This window comes from Cladosporium halotolerans, assembly GCF_011745625.1.
Source record: "Cladosporium halotolerans strain TM138-S3 chromosome Unknown Sca2, whole genome shotgun sequence".
NCBI classification, from domain to species: Eukaryota; Fungi; Ascomycota; class Dothideomycetes; order Cladosporiales; family Cladosporiaceae; genus Cladosporium; species Cladosporium halotolerans.
Genome location: NW_027191453.1, coordinates 372,166 through 391,971, shown reverse-complemented (window position 1 = coordinate 391,971; position 19,806 = coordinate 372,166). Strand labels below are relative to the sequence as shown.

The 19,806-nt window shown below is 53.7% G+C and overlaps 8 protein-coding genes across 8 annotated transcripts; 2 read left to right on the top strand and 6 right to left on the bottom strand.

Annotated features, from left to right (window-relative positions):
• Positions 1-242: 242 nt before the first annotated feature.
• nuo21.3c (NADH-ubiquinone oxidoreductase 23 kDa subunit, mitochondrial) lies at positions 243-1,277 on the bottom strand. The gene is made up of 2 exons (XM_069369245.1): positions 937-1,277; positions 243-878 (listed from the first exon to the last, which is right to left on the bottom strand). The coding sequence occupies exons 1-2, from the start codon at positions 1,224-1,226 to the stop codon at positions 482-484; spliced, it is 687 nt and encodes a 228-aa protein (XP_069233453.1). The 5' UTR covers positions 1,227-1,277; the 3' UTR covers positions 243-481.
• A 429-nt stretch (positions 1,278-1,706) lies between these two features.
• On the bottom strand, positions 1,707-3,668 carry WHR41_00638 (uncharacterized protein; the record flags this gene model as incomplete). The annotated part of the gene is made up of 1 exon (XM_069369244.1): positions 1,707-3,668. The coding sequence occupies one exon, from the start codon at positions 3,666-3,668 to the stop codon at positions 1,707-1,709; it is 1,962 nt and encodes a 653-aa protein (XP_069233454.1).
• A 676-nt stretch (positions 3,669-4,344) lies between these two features.
• Positions 4,345-5,247, bottom strand: WHR41_00637 (uncharacterized protein; the record flags this gene model as incomplete). The annotated part of the gene is made up of 1 exon (XM_069369243.1): positions 4,345-5,247. The coding sequence occupies one exon, from the start codon at positions 5,245-5,247 to the stop codon at positions 4,345-4,347; it is 903 nt and encodes a 300-aa protein (XP_069233447.1).
• A 2,473-nt stretch (positions 5,248-7,720) lies between these two features.
• Positions 7,721-9,295, top strand: WHR41_00636 (uncharacterized protein; the record flags this gene model as incomplete). Its single annotated transcript, XM_069369242.1, has 1 exon — positions 7,721-9,295. The coding sequence occupies one exon, from the start codon at positions 7,721-7,723 to the stop codon at positions 9,293-9,295; it is 1,575 nt and encodes a 524-aa protein (XP_069233448.1).
• A 1,508-nt stretch (positions 9,296-10,803) lies between these two features.
• On the top strand, positions 10,804-11,641 carry WHR41_00635 (uncharacterized protein; the record flags this gene model as incomplete). The annotated part of the gene is made up of 3 exons (XM_069369241.1): positions 10,804-11,013; positions 11,072-11,179; positions 11,234-11,641. The coding sequence occupies 3 exons, from the start codon at positions 10,804-10,806 to the stop codon at positions 11,639-11,641; spliced, it is 726 nt and encodes a 241-aa protein (XP_069233445.1).
• On the bottom strand, positions 11,604-13,706 carry WHR41_00634 (uncharacterized protein). The gene is made up of 4 exons (XM_069369240.1): positions 13,234-13,706; positions 13,129-13,177; positions 13,058-13,074; positions 11,604-13,005 (listed from the first exon to the last, which is right to left on the bottom strand). The coding sequence occupies exons 1-4, from the start codon at positions 13,486-13,488 to the stop codon at positions 12,358-12,360; spliced, it is 969 nt and encodes a 322-aa protein (XP_069233446.1). The 5' UTR covers positions 13,489-13,706; the 3' UTR covers positions 11,604-12,357.
• A 1,687-nt stretch (positions 13,707-15,393) lies between these two features.
• Positions 15,394-16,428, bottom strand: WHR41_00633 (uncharacterized protein; the record flags this gene model as incomplete). The annotated part of the gene is made up of 1 exon (XM_069369239.1): positions 15,394-16,428. The coding sequence occupies one exon, from the start codon at positions 16,426-16,428 to the stop codon at positions 15,394-15,396; it is 1,035 nt and encodes a 344-aa protein (XP_069233451.1).
• Positions 16,429-17,098: 670 nt separating this feature from the next.
• rad15 (General transcription and DNA repair factor IIH helicase subunit XPD) lies at positions 17,099-19,492 on the bottom strand (the record flags this gene model as incomplete). The annotated part of the gene is made up of 1 exon (XM_069369238.1): positions 17,099-19,492. One exon carries the CDS (start codon positions 19,490-19,492, stop codon positions 17,099-17,101), a length of 2,394 nt encoding a protein of 797 aa, XP_069233452.1.
• Between the last annotated feature and the right edge of the window lie 314 nt (positions 19,493-19,806).

Here is a 19,806-nt window from a genome sequence, read left to right as displayed (position 1 = left end):
TGTTGTTTTTGAATTCATTTTCTTGTGAAAGGAGTTGGTTTCCTCAATTCCCAGAGAATTTGGAGCATAAACAAGTGTCATTCGTTGACTGCATTCATCAGTTAATGAACTAGTTTCACCGTCCACCTGACACTCGGGCTCGTATGATTAGATATGCTGTGGGAGCCATAGCTCGTCCACATATACTCGTGTTTTCGGCCAAATAGTATCTTTTGCTATGATATTGAGGTAAGCAGTGTACGTTTTCTTTTTTTGTAATCCCATAGTCATGCATACAGACGCTATGTACAATTGATACAAAGAAAAATCTTGATCTCGACGCCACTGATACGCACATCCGATGGCTCTATCCACCTGCTTGTACGCATCTTGTTGTATTCACCAGATTTTTTGTCCCTCTGGATCCAGCCTGGCTCTATCCCATGAAGCCGCTGTAAATGATTTCGTCCACTCGCTTCCTCTCCCAGAGCATCGACTGCTCTTACCTGTACGGCGCATCGGCACGAGCGACAGCCGCCAGCTCAGGCTCCCACTTGTCACCGTTCATCAACAGCTTCTCCTTGTTGTACAGCAGCTCCTCCCTGGTCTCGGTGGCGTACTCGGCGTTCGGACCCTCGACAATGGCGTCCACGGGGCAGGACTCCTGGCAGAAGCCGCAGTAGATGCACTTGGTCATGTCGATATCGTAGCGGGTCGTGCGGCGGGAGCCGTCGGCGCGCTCCTCGGCCTCGATCGTGATGGCCTGGGCGGGGCAGATGGCCTCGCACAGCTTGCAGGCAATGCAGCGCTCCTCGCCGGTCGGGTAGCGGCGCAGGGCGTGCTCGCCACGGAAGCGGGGGGAGATAGGGCCCTTCTCGAAGGGGTAGAAGATTGTGTAGCTGGCGCTAACGTTAGTATACTGCGTGAGCATTGGTGTCGAGAGGCGTGTGGACGTACGGTGGTCGGAAGAACTGCTCCAGCACGACGTACATGCCGCGGAACATTTCGGTCAAGAGGAAGTAGTTGCCGGCCTGGTCAAAGACGCTGTCCTTCCTCTCGTCGAAGCGCAAAGGCCTCGCAGGGCGGAAGTTCGCAGGCGGCGCGCCGTTGGTTGTGGCATTTTGTCTTGACGTCGTGGAGAATGCGGCGGCGGTGGTCGCGGGTCTGAAGGCGGAGCGGGCGAGGGAGGCGGTGACAGAGGTCGGACGCGCGCGCGAGAGCGCCGTCATGGCGCGCGGTGCAGACATTGTGGTGGTAGAGGAGTGGAGAGGGCGAGAGGCGGTGTCGTGGTGGTGGTGGCGGCGACAAGGTGTTCTAGCGGGCTGGTTGTCGTTGTCCTCGTCGTCGAAGCTTTCGCCAGACGTGAAGGCTGGCCAATCAGCTGGCAGCAATTTGAGCACCGTGCTTTCCCGATGGCAAACGGCTCATCACCCTCGCCGTGCCATCATCATAGTTGAAGATTCTGATGTTCACACGCTTCTTTCGGATATCTCTTGGTTGGCTTTACACACATCATCTCGATCGAGGACCAATATTGGGATTTTCCACAAGCATGGTGGCTCTGGCTCGAAACGACCAATCGATGATTAGCGATTACTAGACGGCTCGAAGTGGCAACGACGGCGATGATCACGACTCGACACATGTAGTATTCTGCATTGCTACGAATGGTGAAAGATATTCTTGATGCCATTTCCAACTAGCTGCTATCAAGTCAACTTGTTCGGCTACCTTTTCTTCAGATTGCGCTTCGCTTCGTCCACCCATTCCTGGATTCTCTCAACACCGTATCTAGGGATACCCTTGTATCTCTCATCGTTGTAAGTCTCATTGAGCGACTTCAAGACAGTCTCGATCCTGCCAATTGTGATTCTCTTCGCGATCCTGATGTCCTCTCTCTGCATCAATGCATCTGCCTGACCCATCAGCCCCATACGCTTAGCTCGCAGCTCAGCTCCGTCTTTCCTTTCGGCCTTGCAAAGCCGGCAGTCACACTCGAAACCCCAGGTCGTCTTCAGGTTGGCTGCTCTCTCTTCATAGTCATAGGACTCAGCGTAGCAGTGGAAGATTTCCTCGCCGGCCTTGATCGAACGAGTGGCACGGAAGACCATGAGATCACCGACACTGTCCTTCTTCGCATTGGGAATGCAAGAGTGGTTGATGTAAGCTGATCTCACCCAGAGACCGGTGCTTGCCATTCTGCCATCCTGCTTCCCGGTCGCGAAAGACTCGCCGGGACCAAATGCATTGCGGGAAACGATGTCATGGATTTGGAAGGCGTCGACAACGGGAGTGCCATCCTTGATGATCAACTGTTTCCCAAGTCCTTGGTGGTCACCAAATAGACTTGTGGCCTTCTCGATCTGCGAGGGGTTCGACATGAGCTTTGATACGATAGCCTTGGTCAAGCCGACGGGCTGCACTCGAGTTTGCTCATCGCGAGAATCCACAGTCAGCGCCGTCCAGCCCTCTGCTTCGTGACTCCAGACAATGGACAGCGCCTTCTCGCAAATGATGATTGCGCCCTCTTCAATGTCTTTCGTGGCAAAGAGACCGAATCCGTGTCCTTTGCTCTCCTTCCGCTCAGTGTGGCCGTCGTAGTCGGCAGCATCAGCACGGGGACGAAGCTTCGACAACGCGTTCCTAATCTTCTTAAAGTCGTACTCGCCTGTCTTCTGCTCGTTCAAACGTGCTGCAAGCTTCTCGAGATTCGTTGCTGCATCCTTGTCCCCCGGTGCGAGCTTCTGCTGGCTCTCAAACAGATTCTTGGATTCCTCCCACTGTCCGAGGTTGTACGCCGCACATGCAGCACGGAAATAGGCTTTGCTGTCGAGGTCCTTATGCCTCGCATCATCGATACCCGTCACAGCGGCGATACCGTCGGCCTTAGCTTCATCCATGCGGCTTAGTTGGAGGTTGACATGAGCACGGTTACGATGAATATCGAAAGATAGCTTGTCATCCAAGGCGTGACCGTTCCTAAGTTCGTGGAGACCTTGACTGTATTTCGCGTGAGCATCGATGAGCTCCTTACGCTTGAGTGCAGCGTTGCCTTCCTCCTTGCATTTGGTCGCTTGCTCGACAGCCGAGCCGGCCACATTGGCTGCAACTTCTTTAACCTCGACGACGAGATCCGATGGGTGGTCGATGCGGAGTGTAGGTTCGTTATCGTCACTCAGAGTGAAGTAAGGTTCCTTGACCGTGAACACCTTTGCGGAGTCCAGCAGGTCTTCGCCGCCTCTCGACTTGTGAACGACGACCTCCAGACGCTCGACATCCTCCGAGCCTTCCTCCTCCACCACAGTCCACGAGTGAGCCTTTTGCTCCACAACTTCTTCCTTTCGCTTGACCGTAAGTTTCCGTCCGGTGTGGTGCGTTTCCATTGTGAGCTCGCTGAGCTTCATCAGTGTCAGATCGTCAAGCGAGGCGGTGGAAGGCAAGTAGGGCTTTCCGATAGCCAGGACCGTGATGCCTTCTGACTTCTTCTCGCTACCGCCGCCCATGAAGTCCATGTCCGTCATCAGGTTAGACATAGTGATTTGTTGATGGAGTGCCTGCTTGTCGGTAGCCTCTCGAGGCTTGCCAGCTTGCTCCTGGCATTTCTGGCGTCTGTCCTTAATCCGGGTCTGAATCCGCTCGGCCTCTTGGGGGCTTATGCGGATTGTGGTTTCGCCTTGGGCTTGAGACATGATGCCTTCTACTGAATAATTTTTTTTTTTTTTTTGGGGTCTTTGGGAGCTTCCCAGAAATTTCGAGGTCTCAACAATCTTCGAGTGCTTCTCGACACGAATAATCGCAAATTCAAAAGTTTGCCAGGATGCCGCTCGTTGTTCAATTGGGTGCACCCAATTGAGAAATGCAGCACAAATCCAGTCAACCCAATCAGGATAGTGAACTAAGACGAGAAGCAGAACAATGAAGCGAGTCGACAAAAGCTTTGTTCAGATGAATCTAGGCTTCGCCGCAGATCGTTGCGTCAAAATCCGAAGTCTGAGTTCTGCCCTGAAAGTCTGTCCAACTTCTCTTGGCACATCGCATTCACACCTTCGGAGCTCCGTGGTGAGGCCGCAACATCACATCATCATCGTGTTTCAACTCAACATATTAACCACAAGGCCGCATCTACTATGTTCAACTACACTGAAATGTTCGAGACAAACGATAAACAAATGAGACGAGAGGTTCATGACCACATCGATGATGCAAATAAATTCAAAATGCCTACCCAACGCTATGCAGCATGTCGAGGCTCCAAATACATACTTTCTGCACAATTTTGAAGACCGGAGACATGTGCACGGAGCCTCTAGCACAATAGTATGCCAATCGATTGCCACAAAAGGCCTTCAATGCTCACCACCGAGATCAAAGCCCAGTCAAATATTTCCGGAGCTGTTCCTTCACTTCCAAGACAGCCTGTTCAACCTTCAGCTGGCAACCATCGCCAACAGGCCCTACGCCCGCCAAAGCCTTCGACATACCGTAGTTCAAAGACAACACTAGCTGATGGAGGTTGTCATTCTCAAGGCGAGCACTCACCCGTGCGGCCATCCGAACGTAGCTGAACAGCTTCTCGACGCTCTCATAGACAGGATCGTTCAGCATCGTAGCAGACGCCGCCACGAGGTTCGAATGGAGCTCGCTCGGCAATCCATGGTAGTGAATGTCAGCCACTGGATTGGACCTCTTCCACATGACCATAGGCTGTAGCATCTCCTGTAGTCGAGCATCATCGTTAGCGATCTCTCCCGTGAGCCGTAAGCGAACTTTGCGAATCTCACTATCGTTGTCACTATCGTGATCAAGAAAAGCGAACAGTCCAGCAAGGCAATGATTGATAGCAAGGCAGTTCAGCTCGAGCGACATGTCTTTCATCGCGATCGCAACAGACACGAACCGCGCCTTCCTCAGGGCCTCGACCCAGACGGAGGACTGGTAAATACATTCTCGCTCGTAAAGCGTGACCCTGTAAGGGAGTGTGGCGAGGAAAGTCCTCACGCGGATCTTGCGCGACGACCCAGTCTCCGGTCCCACGCTCAGTGCGACTCGAAAGTGGTTCTTCGAGTATAGGATGGGCTCGGCTTCGCGATGGATCTGCTTGCTCGTCTGCAGGATCTGCGGGTAGATCTTCTTCCTTTTGTTGTTGTCTGGTCTCACCAGGAGTTCCTCGTAGATAACAAGTCGCAATTCCGTAGGCAGCTTCGACAGTGGGAACGAGTTGTCCTTCTTCGACACGCCGGGAGCACCGGAGATGGCCTTGAGGGCCATGGTACACGTCAAGTGTGTTCTATTCTTCTGATAGAGAGTTGATCGTTCTTCTCTGGGGGATCTTGTGGTGTCTAGAAGCGAACTATACCAAAGGCACAGTATCTAGGATGAGGTGCTCGCGATTGCAAGCTTCGTTTGTCGGTGTAGCGCAGAGAGAGAATGTAAGGATGCCTCGAATTCTTCCCAATGGCGGATAATAAATGCTTCAAAATTGGTTAACAAAGCTGATGGTTTCGTAACAATGGGGTTGTGTATCTTGTGTTTACAATGGCTAAGTATTGATCGCTGACTCGGAGGGCTCCATATCGCAGGACAAAGGGCAAGCGCGACGCGACTGTTCCCCGACATGGTGCATTGAATACCCATACAAAGTTCACTTTCTGTCAGATAGCATGTACTCTGTAGTCAGTAAATGCAGTAGCTAGAAAAAGCGGGCTTTGGAACGTTAGCAAGAGTGGGGTGAGTGTAAGTGAAGTTGGCACGCCGCGGTTTCCCGCGGTCATCATCACATGCCGAGACAGTGCTTTCACTTCTAGCCTTGCGCGTCGCGAAAGCCTTCTGGCCAGCGCTGCGCTCAAAACCCCGAAGTCCTCCGCGTCGCGACTTCCCGATCATCAACATATCCACGCGGAAGCGCCGCCATCGACCACAATATGGCTCTCCGACAGGCATCACCGCAATCTGTCACGGCTTCTCTGTTGTTGGCTCATTGCTTGCAGCGACAAGCTGAGAGAGAGCAGCCTAGCTTTCTTGACTATTTTTCGTGCAATCTTGAAGAACTCCGCAAGTTCATCAAAGATCGTGGAATGCTCGGAGACGACGAATACGGCAAGCTTCGATATTGGAGCAAGGCCAGGCTAGCAAACCGACTGATTGCGATGGATCAGAGCTCAACATTCTTACGCTTCTTGGACCTCCCCCCGGAGCTTCGACTTTGGATTTACCGAGAATTGCTCGTTGTCGATAATTCGCGGACCGGGAAGGTGCATGCGGCCTTGTTAAGAACTTCGAGGCTACTCCACAAGGAAGCGAAACCCGTGCTCTACGGCGAAAACAAGTTCAGCGTGTGGAGCGGAATCTCTAAGGGTGCAAATGCTTACAGGCGGTCACAAGCTTTGCAATTCACACATGTCCATTTCCCTGGCCACGACCTATTGTGTGAGGAGAGCGAATTGACATTGGGAGGACCTACCACTATACTTGGATTCAACACTTTGCGAGAGGTTCAGCATCTGACGATTCATCTGGGTCTCCTCACGACCTTCTGGGCCAAGGAATCTCGGCGTGCCGTGGCTTGCCTGGGGTTGATGTTATCGGGTACAAGCAGGATCAAGCATTTGACCTTCATCATTCGGGACTGGCCTGAGAAGGACCGTGACAGTTTACTGGCAGTTCTGTCGTGGTCTGCGGCGCTCCTGCAGGCTGACGTACATTTGTTAGTCAAGTCTGATGGTGACGAAATTTCCGGCTTGCATTCCAAGGTCCAAGCCGCAAGAGAGTACATTTTCTCTGCCTCAACTCCTGGGCTGCGATCTCCTGGTGATCTGATTGTCACGTCCAGACAGCAAGCTCGTCGTATGCTCGACAAGCATCCGAGACACATATTGCTGGGTATTGAGAGTCCTGCACACACCATTCTCCGTTACCTCGTGAATCTTCTCATGAACGTTGAGGAAGTCCACATGGAGAGCGTCATGGAGGAATGGAAGCGCTTCAACGCTTACGTCGAGGCAGCGGACGGTGGATTCGACAATGGGGAGTGAAGGCGAAGTCGACAAAGGCGTAGAATGCAAGCAGAGTACTGGATTGCTCGATTCACGGCGGGCGAAGGATAATGTCGCAGGATGTTGGCGTGCGGTCAAACGATGCTGAGTGGCTGAGGCATCACACGCTTGAGTCCGGGGTCCCGCTTCGCCGGGAGGCGCCGGAAACGACAGGAACCAAGGGAACCTCGACTTGCAGAAGTAAATAGCAACACAAATTTCGTTTACGTACTGCGTGTTTCAGGCTTCATAAAACAGAGGAGTCTCATGCTGCCAATTCGGATATGACTGGGAGAGTGCTCTTCTCAATTCCAGGAACAGGGAATGAAGCCCAATTACGAATGGGAGGCGTCCACGCAACCAAATCTGAGCCTCATTACGTTCCTAGCAACCGCAGAATTAGTGGCCTGTACGTCTGGGGGCTGGGGCCGCCAGCCTTCCACATAGCCACCAGAACCACGCGAAACATGCAGAAACATGAGGCCTATGTCGTAACGGCTTCATAGACTTCCAACGTCGCCCTAAACTCGTAAGAGTTAGTTGGAATACGAGTCCCTTCGGACCTGTGCCAAAGAAGGAGCTGAGCTGCCTTACGTAGGCAGCGACTGCCTTCGTTAGCCTAGCAAACACAGCTTGTTGGCAGACCGGCAATCACTTCTCGACCACACTCACAGGACGCGCATAGAGTTAGGAGACCACCATCAGCAGCCATGACATACGCCATCTCAACGGCAGTCGAGGCTGGCTCGCTATCATCCATCACACCGATCGCATCAAATCCACCGGCTCACCCGGGCGTCAGGGCCACTCACCTGGACCAACCGCTTACATTATACATTGCTCGAGTGCCAGGGAGCCGCGATGTTTTCTTGACGCCTCTCAAGCCTCGTGAGAAAATCGTGAGCGCACAGGACGTTCAGAGCTCATTGTACTACGTGCATTTCAACACAGACGTGGACACAGCGGCAATGCAGCAGCAGCAAGCGAGTTCCGTCAACACCAACGCCGGCGAGCTACTTTCGATACAAGAGGATCCCCTTCGGCGCAAACCTGTCCCGCCGCCGAGGTCGCCTCTCAGGAAATCACCGTCGCCAGTAGGGAGGGCTCCACACCCTGCTGGAAGCCAGGCACCGAACTCTACGCTCAACCCACCCAATCGAACAAAAAGTCAGATCGCCCGCAAACCCGTCGCTTCAAGCACTGCGAATGATTCATCGTTGCACTCGCCGACTCTGGACCTACCCGAGTTGCCTCGGAGACCACTCCCTCCGCCACCAGCAGAGGACGAGGGTTACGGAAGTTCATTGACGGTCAATGAAGCGCCTACGAAACGTCATTGGCGTCATTCCGCAAGTGATAACATCGTCACATTACCTGAACCAGGCTCGTTGACGATTATTCGCCGGGATCCCGCGACTTCGGCGCAATGGAACGTGGCTAGCGTTCGCGATCCCCCCGCGCAAGAAGTCAGCTCGGCCGCTCTGCTAAGTCCAATTGCCGGCGGTAAAGCGAAGAAGGGTGGAGCGCCAATGTGGCTCGAAATCACGAATCCAGGCTACCAGCAATACATCAGTAGCCACCGCTCGGAGAGTCGTACCAGCACTTCTACAAGCTCATCTGAGAACGACATACCACCAGAAGGAACCTTTCGACGCCGTCTCTACTTACCAGGCTCACGCTATCCAGACCGTCGCTGGACACAGAAACCCACGTATCTCCCCACACCTGCCAACGCCATTCCTTCAGACATGCGCCGGCAAGACAGCGCCGAATCGTCTCCCTACCCAGACCTCAACCCGCCGCTTATGGATCGGCGGAGCGCAGGTTACTCCTTCTTCAGCCCGTGGGACGGCCGTTGCGACTTCAGCACCTCCAAATCCGGTAGAGCCCTCAAATGCCTCCACCATCTGCCAAACAACCAAGGCAGCGTCGAGGTTTCAGAGCTTCGCTTCAATCTGCCAACGACGCAGCGTCAGCCCGCCGCTCCCACATCGGTAGCAGAGAAGCGCGGCTCCTATTTCCACGGCTTGCACCGCCGCCTCAAATCGGACGATAGCTGGGGAGGAGGCCCGAGTCCGGAAGGCGATCAGGAGCTTCCCACCTACTTAGTCGACGAGGACGGGAAGTTGGATTTGAGCCTAGGGCAGGAGCGGGCAGGAGGCGGTTTTGGAGGCAAGCAAGCGAAGCTGGGCAAGCTGATCGTGCACCCGGACGGTGTCGCCATGTTGGACCTCCTCGTGGCTGCGAATGTAGGGTTGTGGTGGCGTGCTTGGGAGAGGGTGTAGAATAGCGAGATGTGCTTTGCTGCGGCTGGTCATGAATCGTGAAGGTTTGTGGACGCTGCATGAGTGAGGAGAAAGCTTGGGGAAGACGGCAGGTACGAAACTCAAAAAATGCATCGTCTAGGTCGCATCGGCAGTTCGCTCGAGCAGCGAGCTGAACTGCAGGATGGCATCCCAACTTCGAAATCCAGTAATTAATTATGAATGATAAAACGTATTGACCTTCTATCCGCGCTTGTAGTGGACAGAGGTATCTTCACACAGTCCTTGCGCAAACGCATGATGCCCAAGAGTCGTGATATGCAGGAACATCGCTACTTGGCGATGTTTAGGAATAGAATTACAACACACCAGCAAAGGGCGGCACAACACGGTACGGGTCTCTCGCTGATCTGGAATCCCCATTGACGGTCTTTTGTTTCGGGCTTGATGTCACTATTGGCGGACCAAATGCGCCGCAGCCGAAGAAGTTGACAAGCGTGATCTCATGTTCAGCTCCGGTCTCGCGAGTCATGGGCGCCCTCACAATCCTTGATGCCCAACGTGTCGACGAAAACAATTAGACTTGCGCAATGCCCATATAAGCTCTTTCTTCTTCCATCTGGCTCGAAAGCACACGTCGCTCGGCGATTGATCGGTGAATGCCTGTATGAATTCACGATGGCGCTGCTCTGCAAACGCATGCCACGTGCATCGAGCTACTTGCATATCGTTTTCAATCTACCGCCCTTCAAGTTTCAGATAGAGTCTCGCGAGGATGCAGGATCCCAGTCCCGCCCTGCGCCCATAGGCTGAACTCAGCCTAGATCCCAGCCACGCTCCTAGCTGCTTGGACATCATCGGGACGGCCTGCGGCTTGGGACACGGAAGGAGAGGGCCGCGGCGGATATTGGTCCAGGGACCCCATATGCAGACCCGCCAGGCGATCCATCTGCGACCTCAATCGATCCGGCGCAGCATCTGAAGATGGCAGAACGTGCAGGACGCATCGGATCTTGCTGCTTCAGGTCCCCCGATCGAGTGGTCGGCGGGCCTCGGCTGTCAGCTCCAAGGCGCTCGCTCGATCGGTGGCGAGAGAAGGTAATCTGGATGGCGTCTGTTACAGCTGCATTGCAGGCCGCATGGCAGGGCCGTAGAAATGCGGGCGCCGCATGTGGTTGTTCGGCACCGCCCCACTTGCTCGCGATTGGCGGCCATTTGTATGAGATCTTTGTGAGACCAGGCGGGCAGCCACCCATGCCTATATCCGTGGGGGGACATGCTTTCGCTCGAGGATTCGTATTCACCGGCCCCGACTCGTACTAATGTTCCTCGCCCTGCTGTGTTTGCATGCAAGGCTGGTTGTGAGTTTTCGTCATTGACTGCAGGACATTCGCTGGCGCATGTCCTTTGCGTGACATTCCCTGCATGATTTCCTGACAAAGGCGCATGTACTTCTTGTTTCAAAACCGTCCACGAAATACGGCACGTTTTGAAAAGGAGTCCACGATTCTCAGCTGGCAACGACGACAATGGGAAACATCCAGGAGATTCCGGCATCGGTCCTTGCGAGTTGGCCTAAACCGAATTACGTAGATCCGGAACGACGAGCCTGGATGCCTGCTTTCGCCATGATCTGGCAAGTCGCCTCCTCAGTGTTGGTTTGGGGCCGTTTTTACCTTCGTATGAGACGATTGGCTGGACCGTTCGGATACGACGATGCTTTCATGCTCATAGCCTGGGTAAGTGTCTAATGTCGTAGTGAAAAGACAGACAAACTGATATCATACCTTTTCGAAGATGAGCTCGGTTACCTTCACTGCCTGTGCTTGGGTTCTTACTGCTCATTATGGTGTTGACCGACATACATGGGACGTGAACGTCAAGCTGTTCTCAGGCGCTGCAATGGTCAGTGTCCCAGGTCTCCTGATCGCGGTTCGAATACTGACAGCTATGAAAAAGTACGCTTGGATTCTCCAAGTCCTCATGCTCGTTGGCTCTGGCGCTACAAAAGCATCAGTCCTGCTATTCTACCGCCGCTTGGTAACTGGTACACTCGCCAGACGATGGAGATACGCCATCTATTTCGCACTGGTTTTCCATGCGCTTTACCTCATCGGCATCACTCTCGGCTACGTCCTGGTTTGTCGACCCTTGCAGGCGTACTGGCTGAGTTACGACTTTGATTGGGATGGAGAATATACTTGTGCTCCTGCAGCGGGCCTCAACCCGGTCATTGGAGTCCTTAGCATCGTCAGCGACGTGTACGCGGTCGCATTACCGTTTATCATCTTGCACTACTATGACCTGGACGTGCCTCGAAGTCAGAAAATCGGTCTGAACATCATCTTCACACTAGGCCTACTGTAAGTGTATCTCTCACGAATTCACAACAACCAAATACTGATCCCTCAAAGTGTCGCAGGCGCCGGCGTAGGACGCACATACTACCTCATAAAGCTCGGCGAAACCTACGACACCAGCTGGACTGGCTTCGACCTCCTGGTGTGGACGATCATCGAGCTGCAGCTGGGCATCATCTGCGCCTGCGCACCCTCCCTACGAGCCTTCTTCCGCCGCTATCTTTCCGGCGTCTTCTCGAGGACCTTCAACTCCAGCTCGAGAAGTAGGACTCGCACCCGCAGTGAAGGGTATCGCTCGACAACGGACAAGCACGCCAATTCTGTTCGAGACAAAGAGGCCGAGGCGATAGACATGCAGGTATTGACTGAGAGAAGTTCGAGAGACCGTACGCCGGAGCCACCTGAAATGCCTGCTCGATCGGTGAGTCCGACGTACACGTTTGGGTCGCGGTCAATGAAGGAGGCACGCAGTGGTAGCCATCCGGCGCGGACTGACAGCCAGCATAGCCGGCAATGGCCAAGCTCGCAGGATATTTCGACGGCAATCATGAAGGCGCAAGAGATCCATAGCACAGTGTGATGATATTTGTACAAAAGCGCGTATCGTGTTGAAAATGATGATCAATTCGTCTTTCGTGAGGCAACCCATCCATGTATATTTGAGCCTCCTCGTCCTCTTGTGAAGAAACGCCAGACATGCTTCGCTAAATTCGAGAGACCTTTCTATCCGAGCATCTTGTTCAGAGCCTGGTGGGCCAGTTCCACGCCCAAGAATGTTGCGGCGTTGGCCGGCACTGCTCTCGCCATCGCCGGCCCAATACCAGGGAAGAAAGCACCAACGCCTCCACGGCCGTACAGTTGCTTGATCGTGCCGGAAATGGTGGGGTTGCCCTCCGCGCTCTGCAGCCTGCTCTTGATCGTGTCGACGGGGAAAACAGGGATCCACATGGCAACACCGGCCGCACCGCCAGCCGCCATGACAGCAGTAATGCTAAGCTCACCGGGCTTGCCGTTCTCGTCCTTGGGTGTCAGGCGGCGCTTGATCGTCTCGTAAGTCGCAAAGTAGGCTGCAGAGCCAGGTCCGTCGCGGGCCAGCGTCATGACCGAGCCCCGGTAGACGGAACGGATGCCACCCTCCTTGTACAGCTGGCGCACGACATCCATGCCGCCAGAGTATTTGGGCTTCTCGCCCGGTGCCAGCTGCTTCTGGCCCTGGATCTGCAGGAGGACTTTTACGCGCTCGAAGGGTGCGGTGATCAGAGTCATGGGAATAGCGGAGAAAAAGCCGGCGGCGCTGACTTGTCCAACAGAGTATTGCCCATCTTTCACGGTCGAAACGGATTCGACGAGTTGCTTGCCAACACCGTAGCCCTGTGTGACGTGTTAGAGATTGCCTGAAGGTGGCCTGTTTTGAGGATCATACCCAAAATGAAACAGCAACTGTATAGTGTTAGTGAGATCCTGTTCAGCAATTTCGGGCTACGATGGACTTACACATCGGCGTTACACCGACCAATGGCGCAGAAACGCCCGCATACAAGCCCTATATCTCGTCAGCCTTCACTGCTCAGCACCGCCTCTGACGAGTTTCAGACTGACCCTTCCCAAGCCCTCCTTAGCAACGGTCTTCTTGACCACGTCCATAGCACCGCTGTATACACCCTTTTCGGCCGTCTGCATTCGTACTTTGACCAAGTCGAACGGGTGTCCCACCACCACGGCGCAGACACCGCCTGCACCACCGGCGACAAAGTCGCGTATGCTCTGGAACGACTTGGCCGTTGCTTTTGCGACATCTTCCTTTAGCTCTTCCGCCGAGGGAAGCTTCTCGACAACGTCTTTGGGAGAAGACATGGTGTCTGTTCTGTCTTTGGCTTGCGGGTTGAGCGATGTCAGGGCTGATTGTATGGAGGGTGTGAAGATGCCGCTGAGCTACAGCAGGACACGACTGAAGCCAGGGAGAAACGCTGACTCAAATAATGCGAGTGATAAATTGTTCACAGTGAGTAAGGCGGGAGAAATCGTGCTGGTGTGTTTCTTCTGCCGAAGAACTCCTGCGCGCCCACAACCGTGGCAGGCCAGCTCTCGGCCGTGATGACGAACCTCGGCTCGGCGTCTGGCAGCGAGCTGGGCGGCCGTGCTGAAGCCAAGCCCTGTCTCCCTCTCTCTCCACATTGCATGTGAGCGCCGCACGAACGGGCCAAAGCCATGGCACTTGGCTCACCATGCGCCTCTCGGTCGTGCGGGAACTTGCTGATGGAGGCGTGATCTGATGCAATTGTATCAGACTACCTCTCTACTTGTATACCGCAATGGTGATGGTTCTTTCAGCCACCGTCGACTGGATGAGGTCATTTTGACGCCGGGCACCACCACCGACACAAGGACGATGGAACTTCCAATAATTGTCACCGACTACATTCAGCTACCAGCAAGGCATTGGAAACTAGTTGATCTCGTCAAGAACCACCTCAAGCTGAGCCACAGTCTCCGTACGGACAAAAGCACATCCAGCTCCTGAACGGGCCATAAATGCCATCAGTCTCGAAGTTCGAAATGCCCGGATAGGTCAAGGGTGCAGTGCTGCCACCCCGACACCCGTCCTCACTATCGTACAATTAGCTGAGGCTCATGGCTCTGTGCCAAGAATTCGGATGTCCGTACCGATACAGAGTGCATACTCCATCTTGCCCTTCGTGTGGACTAGCGGACTGCACCCAGGAGTTCAGGGAAGCCGGAAGCGGGTCTGTAGGCAAGTCAGCTCGCTCCGATGTTCTCTATAGGAGTCTACCGACTGCATGTCCTATTGGTGTAATCGACCGTCTCACATCCACCGCCCCAAAGAGGACCAGGACACATCGTGAACTGCCCAGTGACAAGACCTGTCCTCTTGACCACCTCGTTACTCGCTGCAGGAGGCGCTTTTACCGCGATCTTGCAATTTTCGCCGCAGTCACACTTCCAGCTCCCGATATCGTGGATCATGAATATGCCATCCCGCGTCATGTCGTCGACACCTGGGTACGAGATTCTATCCACATGAGCATGCTCGCACTTGTCCCCGTTAAATGCTTGTCAGCCTTATGGAGTGTCTTTGCATGACAACGAAAAGGTGGGGTTGAAATACAGGTAAAGCCAACAGACGGCGTTCGATCCTTCCCATGGTGTCGCGGACAAGACAACACCATCAAATGCAGGTGGCAGAGGATCTATGAGTGATGGTTAGCTTCCGCTGTCTGCTAGGCTTGTAGAACTCCGGGTGACCGACAACACGCCTTGGTCTTCCAACCTGGCGATTGGCAAATGCCGTCCCAATGGGTCTGCGTGCACATCTTGAAAAATCCGTTGAAGTCGTTATCGAGGACAGAGAGCTCGGTGGGTGCGCCGAAGGCGAGGCCAGCGAGCCGTCCCATGATTGTCAGTATTGTTGAAGCGACAAGCATGATGCTTGGAAATAGGGTGGTCTCTGCTACCTAGTTGATGGAGCCGATGCTAGGTATAGCACCGGTATTTATATGATGGCGGAAAACTCGCGAAACATTCAATGGCTCTGGCATGAAAGCCAATGCCTGCATAGCATGCTTGGGAATGACGGCCATCCGGAAACAAAACGGAGTTGAACGCATGTCTGCACAAGATAGAGTCTATTATTGAATCGGTATCTTCTCCATGTTTGCTTTGATGCTGTCACACATGCTACGCAGCCTCCACATCAGTGAACAGAGCGAGCCCCCCAGACGTTTACTTGACAGCTAACTTCTAAACGTAGACGTACTCAACCACGCACGAGCTCTCGGCTTCCATAGAAGAGGTGACGGCAGAGCTCGTGGTGGCAGCCGCCTGGGAAGAGGCAGGAGAAGCCGCGGCAGAGGAGACGGCGGAAGAGACCGCAGAGGAAACAGGAGAGGAGGCCGCAGAGGTAGCAGCAGAAGAAGCAGCGGAAGCGGCAGCAGTGGATGCCGGGGCACGAACCGCACTGGTGACGCTGCTGCTGCTTCCCTCAGAAGCACCAGAAGCCGCCGGCGCAGAGGTCGAGCCACCAGGGCTGACAACTGAAGTGGTCAGATCGCCACTCTCGATGTACACACCAGAGAAGTGCCAGTCCTCGGTCGAGCCGTCGTTGGTGAGACGAAGCACACCAAGATGCCAGTCAGCGCCGTTGGACTGGGTGTCAGCAGTGATGGGGCCAGCGGTCTTCTCGAGCGCGTCGGCACCAGTGCTGTGGTAGAATTCGACGGTGCCGGCGTCGAAGTCGATACCGTAAGCGACGTTGTGCCAGGTGTCCTTGGTCAACTCCGCCTTCCATTGCGACTCGCCGCCAGCGTACCAGTGGAGGTTGTTGTCAGAGCCGCCCGAGGCGCCGAACTTCATCTCGGTGAAGTGACTCTCGAAGAAGTTGATCTGGTGCTCTCCAGAGGGGGACGGCGGGTTGGTGCCGGAGTGCTGCATGGAGAAGTGGTAGTAGACCTTGCCCTTGTTGATGGCCTCGGTGGTCTGAGGGATCAGCTCAGTGCGGAGCATAGTCTGGCCGTTCCATGAGGAGGTCTTGTCGTTGGTGATCTGGATACCCTGCTTGGAGCCGGTATCGGCAGGGTTCTTGTAGTCGCTGTTCAGGTTGACGTAGGAGCTCGTTTCACCGGAGCCGTGAATGTACCACTGGTAGGGGCCGACCTGGCTGGACCAAGACCACTTGTCGAGGAACGAGCTGTCGGCGTAGTCGTTGGCACGACCATCCCAGATGACCTCAGCAGAGACAGAGCCGATCAAGGCAAGGAGTGCGGCGGAAGAAACCATCGTGTATAGTATTTGTGAATGAATGGACGGGCAAGATCAACTTGCTCTCAAAGTCAGCGGCTCTGCCTACTGTTGAATTCGGAATACAAGAAAGGTGTAGAAGGCTTGGTGAATACAAGCAAAGCAAAGGCGAAACAGCCTTACATACTCGCACAGCAAGGATCGCCTCCATAAACGACGGCGGATGTTGAAACGCTGGCGACGGCCGTGGCGGCCCGCATACTATAGGACGAGATTACCTGAAAATTGGCTAGGGCTCCGTAGGGCCTACAGATTGGAAACACCTGGGATTGCCGGCAGAAGAAGGGGGAGACTGCAAGGCCAAGAAATGCTTATGTTTCTCGCTTGTGTGGTGTAGATTGCTCGAGGAATTGTGAAACGTAGTCGCTTCTTAGCGCTGTGGTTACGGCTCGCTTGGAAGCTTCGCGGTCTTTTTGCATCCTCGCAAAACAACGCAGTATGAAAGGCATATTGGACTGGCCTAAGCAATAAGGCTGTTCGTATGTCTCATTGAATGACACAATATATGAACCTCGAAATTCGAAGAAAGCATATTGGCACATCGTACTCGAAATCTATTCATATACGCGCTTGTCAAGCCTTATTAGTAGTAGCCCCGCTGGTGCTCGGCTCCGTGTAATGATCCAATTTCTCATTTGGCAATCTACTCTTACACATCCATACTGTTCATAGCAGCATCGAAATCCGCGTCAACATCCATGCCGTCTGCGCCCTGTGCCTCATTCATGATCTGATCGCCGTGCATGTTGTACGCATCTGCATCGCCGTTCATAGGCCCATCCAATTGACGCTCCGCGTCAATCTTGCCCTTGTGCTGCATCAAATCCTCATAAGACCACGTACTGACGCCATCCTGCATTCGCGCCGGGAATGGCTTGCTCATGGTCTTCAAGAACTTCTTAGCGGTCGCCACCGATTGATCCACAGACATGTTGGAGTCGCTCTCCATCAGGGCGCTGGATATCCATTTCGGCAGCTGATTTCGCTTCTTCGCGAACCTCTTGTCTGCCATCACCATGATTCCGTAGTCGTCCTTGCCACGCAAGACGCGTCCCAGGCACTGCGCACAGTGGCGCATCGCGTCGAAAGATAAGAAGTCGTTCTCTCGGATTCTGTACGTCTCGCGCAAAAATTCTAAGCGAGCCTTCAAGATGCGCGACTCGGTGTACTGGAAGGGCACGCCTATGCAAAGCACGGTCCGTCCATAATGATGGTCGAAATCGATACCCTCGGAGACTTTTCCACGGGCGACACAAAGCAATACGGCGCCTCTGCCATTGCTGCACGCTGTGCGATATGTTTCCAACGCCAGAGATGTCTCCTGGCTGTCAGGCGTCTCCACCAGGATGAGCTTATTCTTCCAGACTTGGTCCAAAATCCCCATTCCTTGCCACATTGAAATGATGCTTTCCATGTAAAGGTAGGAGGGGAAGAAGACGACGATCCCATCAGGCGTCAGCTTGGAGTACTCGACCAAGAGACTGCCATAGTTTCGTACGTTCGAAGGATCGTTGCGCGTTTGGAATCCTGATGACATCGAGCCTTGATCCGAGCCTCTCGTCACAATCATGGGCAAGAATGACCTTCTCGCCAAAGTCATAGCATATGACTCTTGCACAACCGTGTTGAATCCAAGCATCTTAGGGTACATCTCCAACGGCGAGATGGTTCCCGATGTGATGATCACTGAGCTGAATCTTTCCAAGACAGGCTTGATGGCGATTGCCGCGTCAAGACATGTGAAGTGTAGAATAGGGTTGGGTACAGTCGCAGTGTCCGATTCGTAAGGCTCTAAGATGAGGAGAAATCCAGTATCGTAAGTGGCAACCAAGGTTGCGAAAGAAGCGACTTCTTGTAGCGGCTGGTAGTCTTCAATGTTGGATAGCTCCAGTGTTCGCACCAGTGATGTGAGGCGTTCGGCGCAAAATCGCAGCGGCTTTTTCTCAATGAAGGTAAGCTCTTTGAGATGTTGAAGGAACGAAGGCGGAGTTTCGGAAATGACGTGCAGAACTTTCATCCTGGTCTTCAGATACTCGATGAAACGTTTGAGGAATGCGGTGAAATGTTCAGCCCGACGAATGTTTCCAGGAACAGCCTCCTTGAGAAGATCATCTGGCAGAGCTGGATTTGACATGAAAGCTCCTTCGTCACGCGCTTCGTCGGCCGCTTGTAAGCCTTCTACAAGCTTTGAGTACTCATTCTGTAGTTTCTGAGCATCCGTGTCTTTCATTTCGGAGATCTTGCGCTCCAGATTCGATGCACCTCTGGCAGCCTTCCTCAATGAATCCTCTGTCAAGTCTATGCTGAGGGACTCAATGCACACATTATCGATATTGTGTGCCTCGTCGAACACGACTATGCAGTCCTTGGAGAGTTCTTTGGACACTCGTTCCGCGATTTTTGGGTCAAGGAGATAATGGTAGGAGTAGATGATGACGTTGCAGAAGGGCATCATGCGTCTGGACGTGAAGTAAGGGCACTGCTTGTGTTGCTCACCGTATCGAGCCATGCCATCGAGCGTCCAGACTCCGGTGGGCAAAAGATTATGGGGCTCGAGGAGATCCAAGTTTTCGTGGTAGACACAGAGCTCCACATCTTCACCACGCTCTTTCTTCTCTTTGACGAAACCTGCTGTCAGACTTCGACAACGTGCATCAACCACTGAACCGCTCTTTTCCCGCTTCACAGACGGGTGCAGGCACAGGTTCTTTCGACTCGTGAGACCCAAGGCTCTGAAGTCTTCCACCTCACCTAGCTGATCTGCTCGATATTTCATCAAAGCCTTGAGCTCCGCCAGGGCCTTCTCGATCTCAGACATGGTTCTCGAGCAGTAGATAAGCTTCCTGTGCTCCGGATAGAACTGCTGATATGCGACAATCAGAGACAGCAGCGACACTGTCTTGCCAGTCCCTGAAGGCATCTCCAGAACACAGTGTCCGCCCGAATCTAGCGTGCGCTTGAGATCACACATGTAGGCATATTGCTCAGGATAGATTCGAGGATACGGGAAGAGGACCGGCAGGTCGCCAATGAAGAACTTCATGGTGACTGCTTAGCGAGTGGTCGTCGTAGAGAAGAGAATTAAAGAGGGCACCAAATCGGCCCACAAAGGGCCTTTTCTCGCTCAATCCTTCAATCGCGAATATGCCATAAATGTGGCGAGAGAGCTTTGCTGAGGATCAAGCTGTTCGGAGGCTGCTTGCCGTTTTATATTCTCAATGGCCTCGGGGTGGGTTATGCGATGAGTCGAAAGAGCACGTTGATGCCTAAATGGCGGGCCAAGGTAGTATGCAAGACTGAAGATGCGTGCAACGCTGCAAACGCGAAGTCACATGCTTACGCCAGACACGGTCGCTC